Source organism: Setaria viridis, chromosome 1 (assembly GCF_005286985.2).
Source record: "Setaria viridis chromosome 1, Setaria_viridis_v4.0, whole genome shotgun sequence".
NCBI lineage: Eukaryota > Viridiplantae > Streptophyta > Magnoliopsida > Poales > Poaceae > Setaria > Setaria viridis.
In genome coordinates, this window is record NC_048263.2 from 27,985,857 (window position 1) to 28,000,744 (window position 14,888).

At 49.6% G+C, this 14,888-nt stretch overlaps 3 protein-coding genes across 4 annotated transcripts; 2 read left to right on the forward strand and 1 right to left on the reverse strand.

The window, feature by feature from the left end:
- Positions 1–1,362: 1,362 nt before the first annotated feature.
- Positions 1,363–6,490, forward strand: LOC117844049 (syn-copalyl diphosphate synthase, chloroplastic). 2 transcript variants are annotated; one of them, XM_034724829.2, is made up of 11 exons: positions 1,363–1,449; positions 3,097–3,394; positions 3,543–3,726; positions 4,013–4,227; positions 4,416–4,536; positions 4,619–4,731; positions 4,805–5,159; positions 5,242–5,340; positions 5,441–5,674; positions 5,753–5,855; positions 6,009–6,490. In XM_034724829.2, exons 1-11 carry the CDS (start codon positions 1,363–1,365, stop codon positions 6,429–6,431), a joined length of 2,232 nt encoding a protein of 743 aa, XP_034580720.1. In that variant the 3' UTR covers positions 6,432–6,490. The 2 variants fall into 2 exon arrangements, with proteins under 2 accessions (XP_034580720.1, XP_072147171.1); XM_072291070.1 differs by having other exon boundaries at positions 5,441–5,855.
- A 1,869-nt stretch (positions 6,491–8,359) lies between these two features.
- LOC117837845 (E3 ubiquitin-protein ligase ATL31) lies at positions 8,360–9,758 on the forward strand. The gene has a single exon (XM_034717626.2). It carries the CDS (start codon positions 8,419–8,421, stop codon positions 9,610–9,612), a length of 1,194 nt encoding a protein of 397 aa, XP_034573517.2. The 5' UTR covers positions 8,360–8,418; the 3' UTR covers positions 9,613–9,758.
- Positions 9,759–12,486: 2,728 nt separating this feature from the next.
- LOC117863238 (RING-H2 finger protein ATL38) lies at positions 12,487–14,071 on the reverse strand. The gene has a single exon (XM_034746863.2). The coding sequence runs from the start codon at positions 13,926–13,928 to the stop codon at positions 12,837–12,839; it is 1,092 nt and encodes a 363-aa protein (XP_034602754.1). The 5' UTR covers positions 13,929–14,071; the 3' UTR covers positions 12,487–12,836.
- Between the last annotated feature and the right edge of the window lie 817 nt (positions 14,072–14,888).

Consider the following 14,888-nt stretch of genomic DNA (forward strand, 5'->3'; position numbering starts at 1 on the left):
CTTATCTGCTGCTCTATGTTGATGACATTGTCCTCACTGCCTCCAGTCCGTCCCTTCTACGGCGGATCATCACCTCACTTCAGTAGGAGTTTGCTATGAAGGATCTGGGTGTGCTCCATCACTTTCTTGGGGTCACCGTCGAGCCTCGTCCGGCTGGCCTCTTTCTTCACCAGCGGCAGTATACTCTTGATATCCTGGAGCGAGCTGGGATGACTGACTGCAAGCCCTGCTCCACTCCAGTTGACACTCAGGCCAAGTTGTCAGAGGCTGACGGCACTCCTGTGACAGATGCTACTGCGTACCGGAGTCTGGCTGGGGCCCTTCAGTACCTCACTTTCACCAGGCCGGATATCACTTATGCGGTTCAGCAGATTTGTCTCCACATGCATGATCCCCGGGAGCCCCATCTCACTGCTCTCAAGCGCCTACTCCGTTACCTCCGGGGCTCTGTGGACTACGGCCTCCTCCTTCACAGGTCTCCCTCCACTGAGCTCGTTGTCTACACCGACGCTGACTGGGCCGGGTGTCCGGACACTCGGCGCTCTACCTCCGGCTACGCCGTCTTTTTGGGCGGCAACCTGGTGTCCTGGTCGTCCAAGCGTCAGCCGGTGGTCTCCCGCTCTAGTGCCGAGGCGGAGTACCGCGCTGTCGCTAACGGCGTGGCCGAGGCATCATGGCTTCGGCAGCTCCTTGCCGAGCTCCACACCCCTTCTTCCCGGAGCACTCTTGTCTACTGCGACAACGTCAGTGCGGTGTACCTCTCCACCAACCCTGTTCAGCACCAGCGGACCAAGCATGTGGAGATTGACCTTCACATCGTCCGGGATCGGGTCGCCATCGGCGATGTTCGGGTCCTCCACGTCCCGACCACCTCTCAGTTTGCTGACATCTTCACCAAGGGCCTCCCGTCACCCGCCTTCACCGAGTTTCGCTCCAGCCTCAACATCACCTGTGGCTAGTTGCGTCTGTGGGGGGGGCTTGTGTGTGTGCCTTTCTTTTCATGTCCAGTCTGCAACTCCGCTGCGTCGGTAGTTCAGACTGCGGGGGAGTGTTGGTGTATGTGTGTATTATGGCCCAATAAGGCCCATGTATGACTGCTATATAGCTACCCACTAGGGTTAGCCCAATAGATAAGATGTATCCTCTAATAGATAGATAGATAGATAGATAGATCTACAAGCCAGAGAATTGAAGTATAAATACGGCTGCGGGTGAGCACTCTTCTGCTCATCCATGATAACCTGATTAGTTACCAATACACAACCAGAGGTGGGGGACATATCGTTAATAACTTAATAAGAGAGTTTCAACTAATGACGATGGGGCTGGGGCAGGGGGCGATGCTAACGACTACATTACCGCATGTTGCGTTTCTTGGGCATACTACGGCCGGGCCAAGGCGCCAGCAGCAGCGCTTGCTGCAACTACACGCTCAACCTCGACATCTTGGTACGTAACTAACCCAGCCTCCTAATAAGCTAGCCTGAATGCACGCATGCAAGTAATACTAGTCAGTGCAAGTGGCCTTGATTTTATTTCCAATTTGCAACATCATCTACGTGGCACACGAGCACCTACATATAGCCACTACGACTCTCTTCGTTTCAAATTATTAGTTATTTAACTTTGTACTATAAGCTAAACTTGTATTTAACTTTGGCCGAGTTTATGAAAAAGAATACCAATATCTATAATATCAAACTAGTTTCAGTAAATCCATTATGAAATATATATTGACATTGTATTTATTTGGTCAACTTGGTCAGTGTTAGAGAGGTTTGGCTCAAAACAAAGTTAAAGTGACTAATAATTTATTGAAATGAAAGGAGTGATGAGAATCGTTGGCGGATATTGATGACTTGTGTCATTGTGTGAGTAGAAGGCGAACTGAGACATGCATGTCGTCTTTTCAGGGTAGATGACCATTAATAAGAACTTAGCATGCATTCGCCTCCGACAAAGAATACCAAAATGTGATAAATGTTACACTTATCTCAGAGCTGAATTCATGCCACGTGTGTAGGCCCTTGATTATTGTTGTAATCAACTTAGAGCTTACAAGCAAAAACACAACACCATTTTTGAAATCAGCAAAAATAGCACACTCAATCCACAATCTATCGGTGTATGCATGAGCAGATCGAGTTTCCTTGGGGGGATTACAACTTGGAAGCACTGATGGGACTGTAACTGCGATCACAGACTCTAATTAATCTCCTATACAGTTATTGGCTACTCCCTCCGTTTTACAGTTTATTTTTTCTTAAATGTCGACTAAACATATCTATTTAATGAATTAGTTAAATAAAATAAAATTAGTACTACTACATCAGTTATCAAAAGACTTTAGATTTAACTTATAGATTTATCTTTTGTATAAATATTAGTAGAAAATATGTATAATCAAACGAATTAAAAAAATTAGTGGTGTCATACCACTATGTATAATATAAGAATATTGAGGAAAAATCATTGCACACAAGTTCACCATTCAGTCTCTCATTCAACCTTGATGCTTATCAGAACACGGCATACTCTATACATGCTTCGCAAATGAGGCATGATACTCTCTACATGTTCATAATAGTATCTTCGCCATGTCTTTATATTCCGTTTCATGTTTTGCTATATATCTCCACCATATTTAGAGTCGTTAGCCAGCACAGCAACGGAAGCAATCACAGGCAATCCAGTTGGAGAGAGAAGACAAAAGGTGCGTAGCGTACTACATCTTCGGTTTTCTATTTGACGATCTACTAGATTTATGTGCATGTTTGTATTATAAGAAAATTCGCAGTAGGTTTCTCATTGGTAATTAATTAAATAAAGTTGTACTTCTTCCAGCCAAGATTGTGTATGTACAGCATTATCATGTTTTGTTTAGATTATGCAATAGAGATTTTATCTTAAAAAATGCTTGATATATAATACCTTATTTCAATTTTTGAAAATATATATTGAAATAAGGAGAACCAAATTTTGTGTTTTAGGTGTCAAATCATCACATTAGAAAACTTCAATTTTCTTTAGCATATATACACAAATATATCTGTTTTTACGCACTTCTTCTGTCTTTGAACAAATATTTTTCCACAGGAGCCAAGAGATATCGCAGGAATCATCGGTGCCATCAGAGTATCGCTGAGGTCCATGGGTGATGGCGAGATCAGTGTTTCAGCCTATGACACGGCGTGGGTCGCCCTTGTAAAGAGCATGGATGGAGGTGATGGCCCACATTTCCCATCAAGCATCGACTGGATCGTCCAGAATCAGCTATATGACGGTTCATGGGGTGACTGCACCTTCTTTTACGCCCATGACCGAATCATCAACACCCTAGCTTGTGTTATTGCCTTGGCATCGTGGGGCATTCACGCCGAAAAATGTGAGAAAGGTACACGAATAGATCAGCATGGGCAAGCCCTCTCAGCGTGTACCAATATCACTTTAGGATATATGGCTTGAAATTAAATTATTTTCTTCTTGAAAAGAAATGTAACCTAACCTAGAGCTTTATGATTAATTTTGTCAATCATATATAGGCTTGTCATTTATTCGGGAAAACATGTGGAGGTTGGTCAAGGAGGATGAGGACTGGATGCTAGTCGGCTTCGAGATTGCCCTTCCTTCGCTGCTAGAAATGGCCAAGGATCTGGATCTTGACATCCCTTATGATCACCCTGCCCTACAAGAAATATATGACAGAAGAGACCTAAAGCTCAACAAGTATAATATACAATGCAGTACAGCATATCTAATCAGTACAACAAATCTAATATTGACGATTTTAATGGATGTGGATTAATTATAGAGTACTTCCTCCATTCCAAATTGTAGGTCGTTTTGGTATTTCTAGATTCATAATTTTTACTATGTATCTAGATATAATATATATTTAGATGCATAGCAAAATTATGAGTTTAGAAATGCTAAAACGACCTACAATTTAGGATGGAGGTAGTAGTAACTAAACTCAGACCTTCTCAGTGACTTTTTTTTACTATCCATGTAGGATTCCAAAGGATGTACTGCACTCTATACCGACAACACTGCTACATAGCATAGAGGGCATGCGCGGTTTAGACTGGAAGAGGCTGCTTAACCTCCGGTTTTCAGATGGGTCTTTCATGTCCTCGCCCGCTGCCACAGCGTACGCCCTGATGGAAACGGGTGACAGGAAATGCCTCGAGTTCTTAGGCACCATCGTGAACAAGTTCAACGGGGGAGGTAATTAGTATATATACCAGAATGACGGCAACCAAGAACTAATACAAGTATTTACCTTTTATTTAATTTTTTTGAAGGATGGCATGGTGTATCTAGACGGTTTAATTTACCTGTTCGGAAAGGACTAGTATAAAACATTCTGGCTAAAATTATTAATCGTAAAAGAGCTCACGATGATTCCATTTCAGCACCCTTTCTCTACCCTGTCGAGATATACGAGCGCTTATGGGCAATCGACCGGTTGGAACGTTTGGGCATATCCTCCTACTTCACATGTGAAATTGACGACTACTTAACCTATGTTTACAGGTAAATCCTTTCTCAGCTTGAATTTTAGTTTATCGACTCGTCGAGAGACCATACTCAGTACGTGGACATAACTCTTGAGCAGACACTGGACCGAGGAAGGCCTGGGTTACACGAGGGACTGCGCCGTGAAGGACATCGATGACACGGCCATGGCTTTCCGTCTCCTACGCCTGCATGGCTACCATGTCTCTCCTTGTAAGTAGCTTGTATAGCTTGCTCCTTATGATGCATGACTGTACTGTCCATTGTGAATTTTGCACACGTGAAGGCGTGTTCAAGCGTTTCGAGAAGGAGGACGGCGAGTTCGTGGTGTACCCGGGGCAGTCCAACCAGTCGGTGAGCGCCATGTACAACATGTACCGCGCCGCCGACCAGGCCGCCTTCCCCGGCGACGACGGCGGCGTCCTCCGGCGGGCCAGGCGCTACTGCCGCGCGTTCCTCCAGGGGAGGCGAGCCTCCGGCCAGCTCAGCGACAAGTGGCTCATCGCCGAAGGCTTGCCCGGCGAGGTCGCTTACGGCTTGGACTTCCCCTGGAAGGCGAGCTTGCCGCGCGTCGAGACGAGGATGTATCTGGAGCAGTACGGTGGCGGTGCCGACGTGTGGATTGGGAAGGTCCTCTACAGGTAGTAACAACGATAGAAACCATCTCTTGATGTTGGATCACCATTAGCCTTGACGCAGTGCTAATCCTAACAAACTCTTCAGGATGCACCTCTTTAACAACGACCTGTACCTCAAGATGGCAAAGGCCGATTTCATCAGCTTCCAGAGATCATCCCGGGCTGAGTGGCACGGCCTCCAAAGGTACGAAATTGTAACGACTCTAACTGACCACTCCAAATTCAGCACCTGATGTGTTTCAGAGAGAGGTGATTAAAATTTAATGGATATGAGAACTGGGCAGGTGGTGCGACAAGAACAATCTCGAAATGTACGGTGTGACTTCAGAGAGGGCATTGAGAGCCTACTTCCTGGCTGCAGCAAACATCTTCGAACGGGAGCGAGCAGCGGAGCGCCTGGGATGGGCGCAAACTGCAGTGCTTGCAGAGGCCGTGACCTCGCACATCCTGAGCCATTCTAGTTCTGACAACACAAGGGAAAGGATCCTATGCAGACTCGCCAGTGGCAGTCTGAAAAGGTTAGAGCATGCATTTTTGTTCATCGTTGCTGGAATTCAGAGCCAAGCAAAGCGACTAGTAACGTGTGTTGGATGCAGGGGAGAGAAGGATTCAACAGCTGAGGATGGCCTCCTGAATGCGCTTAATGATCTTATCGACCACCTTACATCTGGCAATGCTTCGGACAGTCTCCAGAGAGCTGTAAGAATTGGACTGAATAACCATCTCAAATTCCAATACATTATTATTTAAAATTTAGATCTGATTTTTCAGTTTTCATGATAAGTTTGAGTTGAATTTATCAAGAGGTGGAAAATGAAGCAGTCTTGTTGGGTTCTTTTCTTGTGATTGCAGTGGAAGCAGTGGCTGATGGAATGGACCGCAGAGAATGGTTCATACAAAGGGCACACGGCGTTGCTGTTAGTTCGCTCAGTCGAGATCTGTTCGGGGAGGCTGGGTTCAACTGAGCAGAATCAGAAGCTTCCGGAGTATTCCCAGCTTGAGCAACTCACGTATTCCATATGCAGTAAACTTGGCCATGGAGTTCATTCCCAAGTATGCAGCTTGCATACAAAGAACGTTGAGAATTTAGACGGCCAATTGGATGAGGAGATGCAGGAACTAGCTCAGAGTGTTTCTCAGATCAGCGACCCTATGAACAGGGTGACCAAGCAAACATTTCTCCATGTTGCTAGGAGCTACTGCTACGTCGCTCATTGTTCGCCTGAAACAATTGACAGCCACATCTCCAAGGTCTTATTCGAGGAGGTCATTTAGGAAAGATCAGGGTGTTACATGAGTGCTGTACTCTAGGTCTGAATATATTATGCGACATTTTGGCCTTTGGACCAAACAAAAGAAATTATCAACATAAATGTCATTCGCAAATATGCAGCGAGAATTTTTATTTATACAAATTACTATTACTATATGTTAAAAGCTAAAATGGGTGAAATTGAATTACGATTTTATGGAGGCGTTCCTCGCAATGGTTCAGTAACCTATCTTAGATTTTCAGCAGTAATCTAACCAAACTAAGCAATAGGACTATAGGAAGCTGAACCAAACTATTAAACTAGCAAGTAGCAATGGCCTGCCAATTTGCAGCTTAATTATGTTTGGAAAATGAGTTAATTATATCCAAAATATAGCATTTGCGCCAACGAAAGACTGGAGCAGGTCAGCAGAACTTCTGAAATCCTGCAGCCTCTGCTTGACATAAAGGAAAGCACATCACTTTTCCACTGATGCAAAGTGAAATCACAAGATAATTGTGGAATAATTGACCAGTTTCGTATAATAAACTTAGCTACAAAAGCTGCACAATTTCTAGAGCCAAGATTGGCTACAGATAATAATTCTAACAGAATAGGACTTATCTCATTTGAATATTTAAATGTTCTGATCTAATGATCACAGGCATGCCCAATGGAGAAACCAAACCTGGAAGAGTACAAGTCTGTGTTAATGTCCAGCAGTGCACTTTAGGGGGGTGAATCATTTTCTAGAGACTACACTACACCACCGATAGAACAACTACCCTTGAATCTTAGACCCAGCGAATAGCGATTAGGGCGAAATCACATGCTCCTGCGCCCTAACCGATGCATCTCATGGAGATCTGATGATCAGATCAACTGCTCCTAATATAATTGGCCAGTTTTTAATTTGCGGGAAGGGATTAGGAAAGAAATGAAGGCGGCCTGAGAAATCAAATTAAGAAGAGGACCGGAAAGGGATATCGAAATGAATCATGAAAGAACCCTACATATAGAACCCGAGCGGTGTGGTACGTAGAATCAACAACACTACGACCCAAATGAAGAATCCTAGCACACGAGAGCAGAGAAGGGAGACGCGATTACCGGAGATCGAGAAGGCGACCACCCGAGGGCTTATTTCCACGCTGCGGGTGACCCCTTGGGTTGGGCCGCATTCTCGGCCGAACCGCAATGGTGTCCGACCCTCTACATGGTTCACCACTCAAATGTTGCATGACAGTATGAGCAGCTGCGTTTCTATGGTTTTCCTTCGGTTTTTCTCAAGTTTTGGTTAGAGGCACCGGAGGAGAGCCAGTATTCCTCTAGTACGGTTTTCTCAAGCAGTGAACGATTGTTTTATTTCAGGATGTTTTATATTATTGGTTCCCTTGCTTATTTTTAGCACGTATCACATCGAATGTTTAGATAGTAATTAGGAGTATTAAACATAGACTATTTACAAAACCCATTACATAAGTGGAGGCTAAACGGTGAGACGAATCTATTAAGTCTAATTAATCCATCATTAGCAAATGTTTACCGTAGCAACACATTGTCAAATCATGGACTAATTAGGCTTAATAGATTCATCTCGCCGTTTAGCCTCCACTTATGTAATGGGTTTTGTAAATAGTCTATGTTTAATACTCCTAATTAGTATCTAAACATTCGATGCGATGGGTGCTAAAAATAAGTCATCGGAACCAAACCAAACTAGGCCAATTTTATTTTACCGGAGCATTTTGTTGCGTTCTCAGTATATTTTTATTTTGTTCTTGAGACAATTTTATTTTTAAAGGAACTTTTATTTATTATCTGAAATATTTTTCGGAAAGCATTTCTATTTGTTTAAAACATTTTCCATAACCATTTTGTTTTGTTCTTGGAGAAATTTCCTTTGGTTGAAATGCTTATCATAATATTATTGTTGTACTCAGAATAAATTTTCTACGTATTTTGAATGAGCTTAAGTGCTTAACTAATAGGCGCACGTCTCTGTTTCGATGGGTTTTGTGGCAGACCTAGCATATAGGTTTGCCCCTGTACAAGTGCTCCAGCCAAAGCCTGCGTTTCATTCTTATCAGCTGCGCACTTGGCGTGCAGGGCCATCCGGAAGGCGGGACGGGGGACACCCTCTTGCCGTCCTCTCTCTCCACCTCGCCGTCGTAGGTGCTCTAACCATGGTCAACGCGCAGGCTCCGCCACCGCCGCAGCTGCAGATGCTCACGACGACCACCGGCCGCAGCGTGCCTCCTACTGCCGTCATCACCATCGCCATCATCGCCTTCTTCGTCCTCGTTTTATTTTGTGTCCTCGTCAACCTGTGGCGCAGAAGCTCCGCGGACGCCAGCGCCGGCGCACGGCATGGGTCCATCAGGAAGCGCAGGCGGGGGCTCGACCCGGCGGCGTTGGCCGCGCTCCCGGTCGTTCCGTACGCGGAGATCAGGAAGCACAAGAGCGGCGGCGGCGGGCTGGAGTGCGCCGTGTGCCTCACCGCGTTCGACGACGGCGACGAGCTCCGGCTGCTGCCGCAGTGCTCCCACGCGTTCCACCTGGAGTGCATCGACCCCTGGCTCGAGGGCCACGTCACATGCCCGCTCTGCCGCGGCAACCTCGAGAAGCCCGTGCCGCCGCCGCCGGTGCCGCTTCCTTCGCCCGACAAGCCGCCTCCGCAGATGCCAGAGGCCGTCGCCGTTCGGGTGGAGCTGGAGAACGACGAGGAGAGGAAGGAGGAGGACGCGGCGCTCGAGAAGCTGCGCTGCGCGCGGCGCGCGGCGAGGATGCCGCGGTCACGCTCGACGGGGCCCTCGGCCTCCACGACGGCTGCGGCCGAGACGGGAGACCACGAGAGGTTCACCGTGCGGCTGCCGCCGCACGTCCGGGAGGAGATTCTCAGGTCGAGGCGGCTGCGGCACGCGACCAGCCTCGTCATCACCCTGGGCGGCGGCGCCTCGAACTGCGAGGGGAGCAGGACGGCGTGTTCGGCTGGTGGCGAGAGGTGCGTGCGGCGCCGTTGGGCGTCCTTGTTGTCCAGGACGGCGTCGTGGTCGTGGGCACAGGGCGGTGGGGAAGCGTCGGCGGCGAAGAAAGGCGCGGGGCCTGAGGCAGGCGTCACGAGACGGCCACCGTGCGGCCATGTGGTGTGCTCCTTGGTGGCGCGGTGGCCGGCCCGGTGCAAAGCCAAGAATTTGGCTTGAGTTTTTTAAAACCCTTTGTTCTTTTTGTCAGATTGATTGTGACTGGCTTGACTTTGTAAAAAAAAACATGGGAACCCATTGCAAGAACGGCATGAATCATGTCGTTCATCCCCTATTATCTTATTATTAATAAATGCTGTGTTCAATTCGTCTCGGGAATACATCGCCCAACTCAATGTTTGATAGAGCAAGTATGCAAGGTTTTGTTGTTTGATGGATGTTTTTTTCGCGACCGTGCTGAAGCACATATTTTATTAAGAGGAAAGCAGATTACAAACACATATCTTGATGCAGCCAAACAGAACTTGACCAACACAAGGGCACAAAAGATTAAAAACAGAGAAACGCTAAGAAAAGTACGACCAAACACACAGCCGGCAAGCGATCGAAGCGACAACCATAACAAATCCAAAGCAGAAGAAGCACAAAGGGGGAAGGACACTCCCAACCCTGCCACCCTAACAAGGCTACCCTAAGAGCTAAACCTGCAAAAGAGATACACTGTTGCCAAAGATGCCTAAGGAGAGGAAGCTCGAAGCACAAAATGGTGGCGAAAACATCCACCGAACAGCATGACCACGGCAGCAAAGCATCCACCAAAGCAGAAGAATAGCGGTAAAGCATCCGCCTGGACCAACCAGCGGTGGCACAAAAACCACCCGATCAACACAGTACCAGTAGTAGCCAAGCATCCATCCAAAATAGCATCATGGCGGCAAAGTATCCGTCCAAGCACACGGTGGCAAAGCATCCACCTCAATGAAGAACAGTGGCAAAGCACCCACCCAACGACCACAACCTGAGCGGCAAAGCATCCACCCAGAGGAAGCACCAACAGCACGATAGTGGTAACCAAGGCGACGATGAACAGTTCAAAGCGAAGGCAGCCACAGAAGAAAAAAAAATTCTAGTGGAGAGTTGACATCGACCACCACCACGACTGCAAACTGCGTGAACTTTCGAGACGACGCCTCCAGGAAGGGATACGACGCCACTGTTGTTGCCATCACCCGACCTAAACGATCAGGGTTTATACCCAAGAAGCTCGTAGGTACAGGAGGGGGAGAGGCAGAAGAATGACGCCTCCAAGGAGGTAAACAGCGCCCAAGGGCGTCGCCGTCATCTGCTCGCAAGCAAGCAGAGGCTTTCGCCTTGCCCCTATCCCCGAGCATGTCGTCAACCTTCCAGAGCCGCCGCCTCACACCAAGGAGGGCAGTTAGTTAGGCGCAGGTCAATGGCAAGCGCGGTATACCATCCACCATGGCGGACGGGTCCGTCTCCCCCAAAATCCGGCAACAACGAAGACCCACAACGGTGGCAGCTGTCGAGCCCGCCGCGGCAAGGTTGGGACCCTACCACCGAGGCCCCTTCGTGTGGATCTAAGCACGGCGACGACCGGCAGCCCCTGCCCGCGGCCGGACCATCGGTCCTCCGCCGACGTGGTCGCGGCAGCGCCGACGGCCAGCTAGGCGGACCGACGGTGGGAGACGGCACGAGACGACGGTGCTGCGCGACGCCAGGCGGTGCCCGCCGGTCCCAGCCAGGGGGGCGGGGGCGCCGCCAAGGCGTGAGGCCGGCGGTGCCCGCCAGGCTCCGGCCAGGCTGGGGGAGGGGGAGGGGGCGGCGGGGCACGCCGCCAAGGCTAGGAGAGTGGCGAGGAGCGCCGCCAAGGCTAGGCCGGCAGCGCATCCATGGTGGCGGCAGGAAGGAGCAAGGACGAGCGCAGCTCGTAGATCCGGTGGTGGAGAAGGTGGATCCAACCATGGGAGGCACGAATCCAACCTCCAACGGCTGGCGTCGGCTGGAGAAGCGACCAGGGTTCACCGGGATTTAGGGCTGAGGGGAGGGAAGGAGAGGAGGAAAGGAGAGTAGGGGGACGGAGGGCGGGGCCGCCACCGCCACCCGCGCCCGGCGGTGACGGCGACGGCCGACGAGGCCCGATGGTGGGGGAGGCCGGCAGCGGCGCACTGGTCGCCCCCAAGCACCTGGGAGGGGCGATGCAGGGGGAACGGGAGCACTTTTAGAACAAGGGGTGTTTGATGGATGTTAAGCTGGACATGGGAACCAATACAAAAATGAACAATTCAAGGTCAGAGAAGAGGTTCGTGAAAATACGAGGACCGACATTTTACACTGAACGCCGTGGTTACTCAGGATTTTTACCAACATACCAAAAGGAAGTGATCAACTAGAATGGAAAAAGCATTGAGAATAACGAAAATTCATTGAGACAAGTGGATTTGGAGATGTAGAAACAGGCTCAGTGCGTTCTTCAGAGCTGCAACTCCATCAACAGGTTGGTGACCAGGAAGACATTTCTCCATGTGGCCAAGAGCAGTGTACTATTATGTCATGCTCATTGCTCACATGAAACAACGCATCTCCAAGGGAATAGCCCCCGATTCCGGTAAATGAATGAAGATGCTACATTATGAATCTTCTGAAGAAATATCTTGTTCATCTGAAGTTCCGAACAGAAGACAAGGGATTTATCCTTCTGTCCACTAATGCAATCAAGGTTTTAAATCTCCCGCTATAGCTGCCGCTATGGTCCGCTACAGCTATTTGAGGCATGGTACCGCTATTTGTGTTCATGTACAACTTAGCCACTGTAGCTTGCTATAGCCTCATTTAGCTCCGCTATTAGTTGTTTTAGAGTGGTACTGCTAAACCTCTTAGCCCAATATTTAAAACATTGAATACAATTACTGGACATGAAACCTGGAGTAGTACTATTGTGAGTAGCATGTGAAATTGCGAAATGGAGTACTGCATATGCGAAAATCGAATAATTTCCCTGTTAGAAAAACCAAATTGGTCTTTGTTCTGACATTTTTTTCCTCACAATGTCACAAAGATGGGATCAAAATAAAATGAACAAATTCTGCAAAACTCTGCATCATCAACATATACTCAATCACTCAACCAAATCAGTGACATAATGAACACTGTATCTTTTACATGTTCCCTCAAAGTTCCGATATGTTCTCACAATCACGCAAAAATTGGGTCAAAAGAAAATGATCAAAGATCCGCAAACACTGCATCATCAACCTACACTCAGATGCTCCAATCTTGGAAGAAGCATCGCTACTGAAACAGACTGATGGAATCCTCAGAACTTTGGAACAGAATCGACTGATGGAATCATCAGAATTTTGGAACAGAGTCACCTATCGGTGCTGAACCTGGCTTAAGGCTTCTCTCTCCGTCTTTGCTGGCGATCAGACGCTTCTCTTCTCTTCAGCTACTGCTCCACGCGATGAGTTCTCGCGGCGGCGGAAAGACGACGCCCCCGTGGCATCTCCCCTGCCGGACCTGTCGTCGCCGTCGGCCTTCCACCCGGCGCCCGGCGCAAAGAGCGACATCAGCCTCGCCACGGTGTTCCTGACGCTCCCGCCCACGGTACTGCCGTCGTGGGCGCTGGCCGCGCTGCCCTCTCTGATGCGCACGGACGCCACCGCGCTCGTCACGTGCCTCAGCCTGTGCGACATGAGGATCTCCACGCGCACGTGCTCCGGGAGCCGCAGCGCGAACCGGTCCATCCCGCCGTCGCTGGCGCCGCCGCCGTGCCCCGTCGAGTTGGACCGCGGCAGCGCCTGCCGCCCCGCCGCGCGGCGGTTCCGCGCGAGGCGCTGGATCGTGGTCCAGTCCTCCTCCTCGTCCTCCTCGCTGGCGCCGGCTTCGCCGATCAGCACGACAGCCGCGTGAACGGGGGACTCTTCCGGCGATTGCAGCGGCAGCGGTGGCACCGGCTGGAGCTCCAGCTCCCGCTGCGCCGGAGCCGGCGGCTCGTCGAGGACGCTGGCGCGGCAGAGCGGGCAGGTGGCGTGCCTCTCGAGCCAGAGGGCGATGCACTCCGGATGGAACGCGTGCGGGCACGTCGGGAGGAGGCGGAGCGCGTCGTCGTCGTCGAACTCGAGGAGGCAGACCGAGCACTCGAGCGCGTCCTCGCGCCCGTCCACGATCCGGTGCCGCCTCACCTCCCGGTAGAACACCAGCGGCAGGGCCGCGATCGCGGCCGCGTCGAGCCCGCCCTTGCGGCTTCCCCCGTGGCGGGACAACTCCGACGCCGACGCGGAGTCGGACGGTGCGGGGCGGTTGTCGTCGCTGGGCAGGAACAGGCGGAGGCAGGCGAAGGCGAGGAGCACGACGAAGAGGGGGAAGAAGACGGCCATGAAGACGGAGATGCTCAACACGTCCACGAGCGACTGGTTGTCGCGCGGCTCCGGGGACTGCGCAGCGGCGACGGAGGCCGAGGCCGCGGTCGTGGCTGCCAAGGCGGCGGCGGTTGCGGCGGACATGGCGCCGCCCATGGGGCTAGGGTTTGGGTGGCGGTGGCGGTGGCCGGTGGCAGATTTGGCGGTGGGTTTGCTTTGCGGCTCGGGGGAGGTTTAGAGGCCGAGATGGGGACTTGCGTGGGAGATAATCCAGCGGAATCGATTTCCTTGGGTTTTTTTTTTTGGTTTTCTGAAAAGATCTCCCTGAGATTATTAACTGGCGTCGGCTGGACGCTAGGATGGCAGCTGTCTCTGTTCGGATTATGCCATGGCCCATTAGCACAGAAGAGTTGGCAAATTTCGCGAGAAAGCACACAAAATGCTCTAGAATTTCTTACGAATGTGACGTCTGATGAGTTTGGAACCTGAAATGGGCCCTCGGATTACCGATGGTCATGACAGCTACAGGCAGAGGTGTTTCAAAAAAAAAAGCTAAAGGCAGAGGTAAATTCATCAGAATCCGTATGAGATGCAAAGATTGTACTCTCCTATCCATGCCTTATTCTCATTTTTAAAAAAACTCTTTATCACCGGTACCTTTTTTAGACGCAGTACAAATATAGACATTCATATTTTACACATACATGCATACATCCTATCCTTATAATTTATGAACATTTACCAGAGATTGGACTAATAAATATTGAGATTTGAGAAGTCACGTCGGATCCGATATGTGAGGTGCAACCACTTTTGTGAACCATCTAAAGTATTCCTTGGTTCTCTCTTTTTATTGAGCCACAAATCTCTTTAAGGTATAACAATCATCACGTTTAAACTTTAAATTCCAATATCTTTCTGTTGTGATATCGAGCGCACGAATGGAAGCGATTCGGCTTCGGATCGACAGAGGTGGGGAATGGAGAGAGCAAAGATCACGCTGGAGACACGAGATTTGGTAACGGAGTTCGGCCGAGACCTACATCTTTGGGGGCATGTTTACGGGCGCTCCTTCCCGACCACAGCAACACAGGCCACCCCGGCCGTCCGGCCACC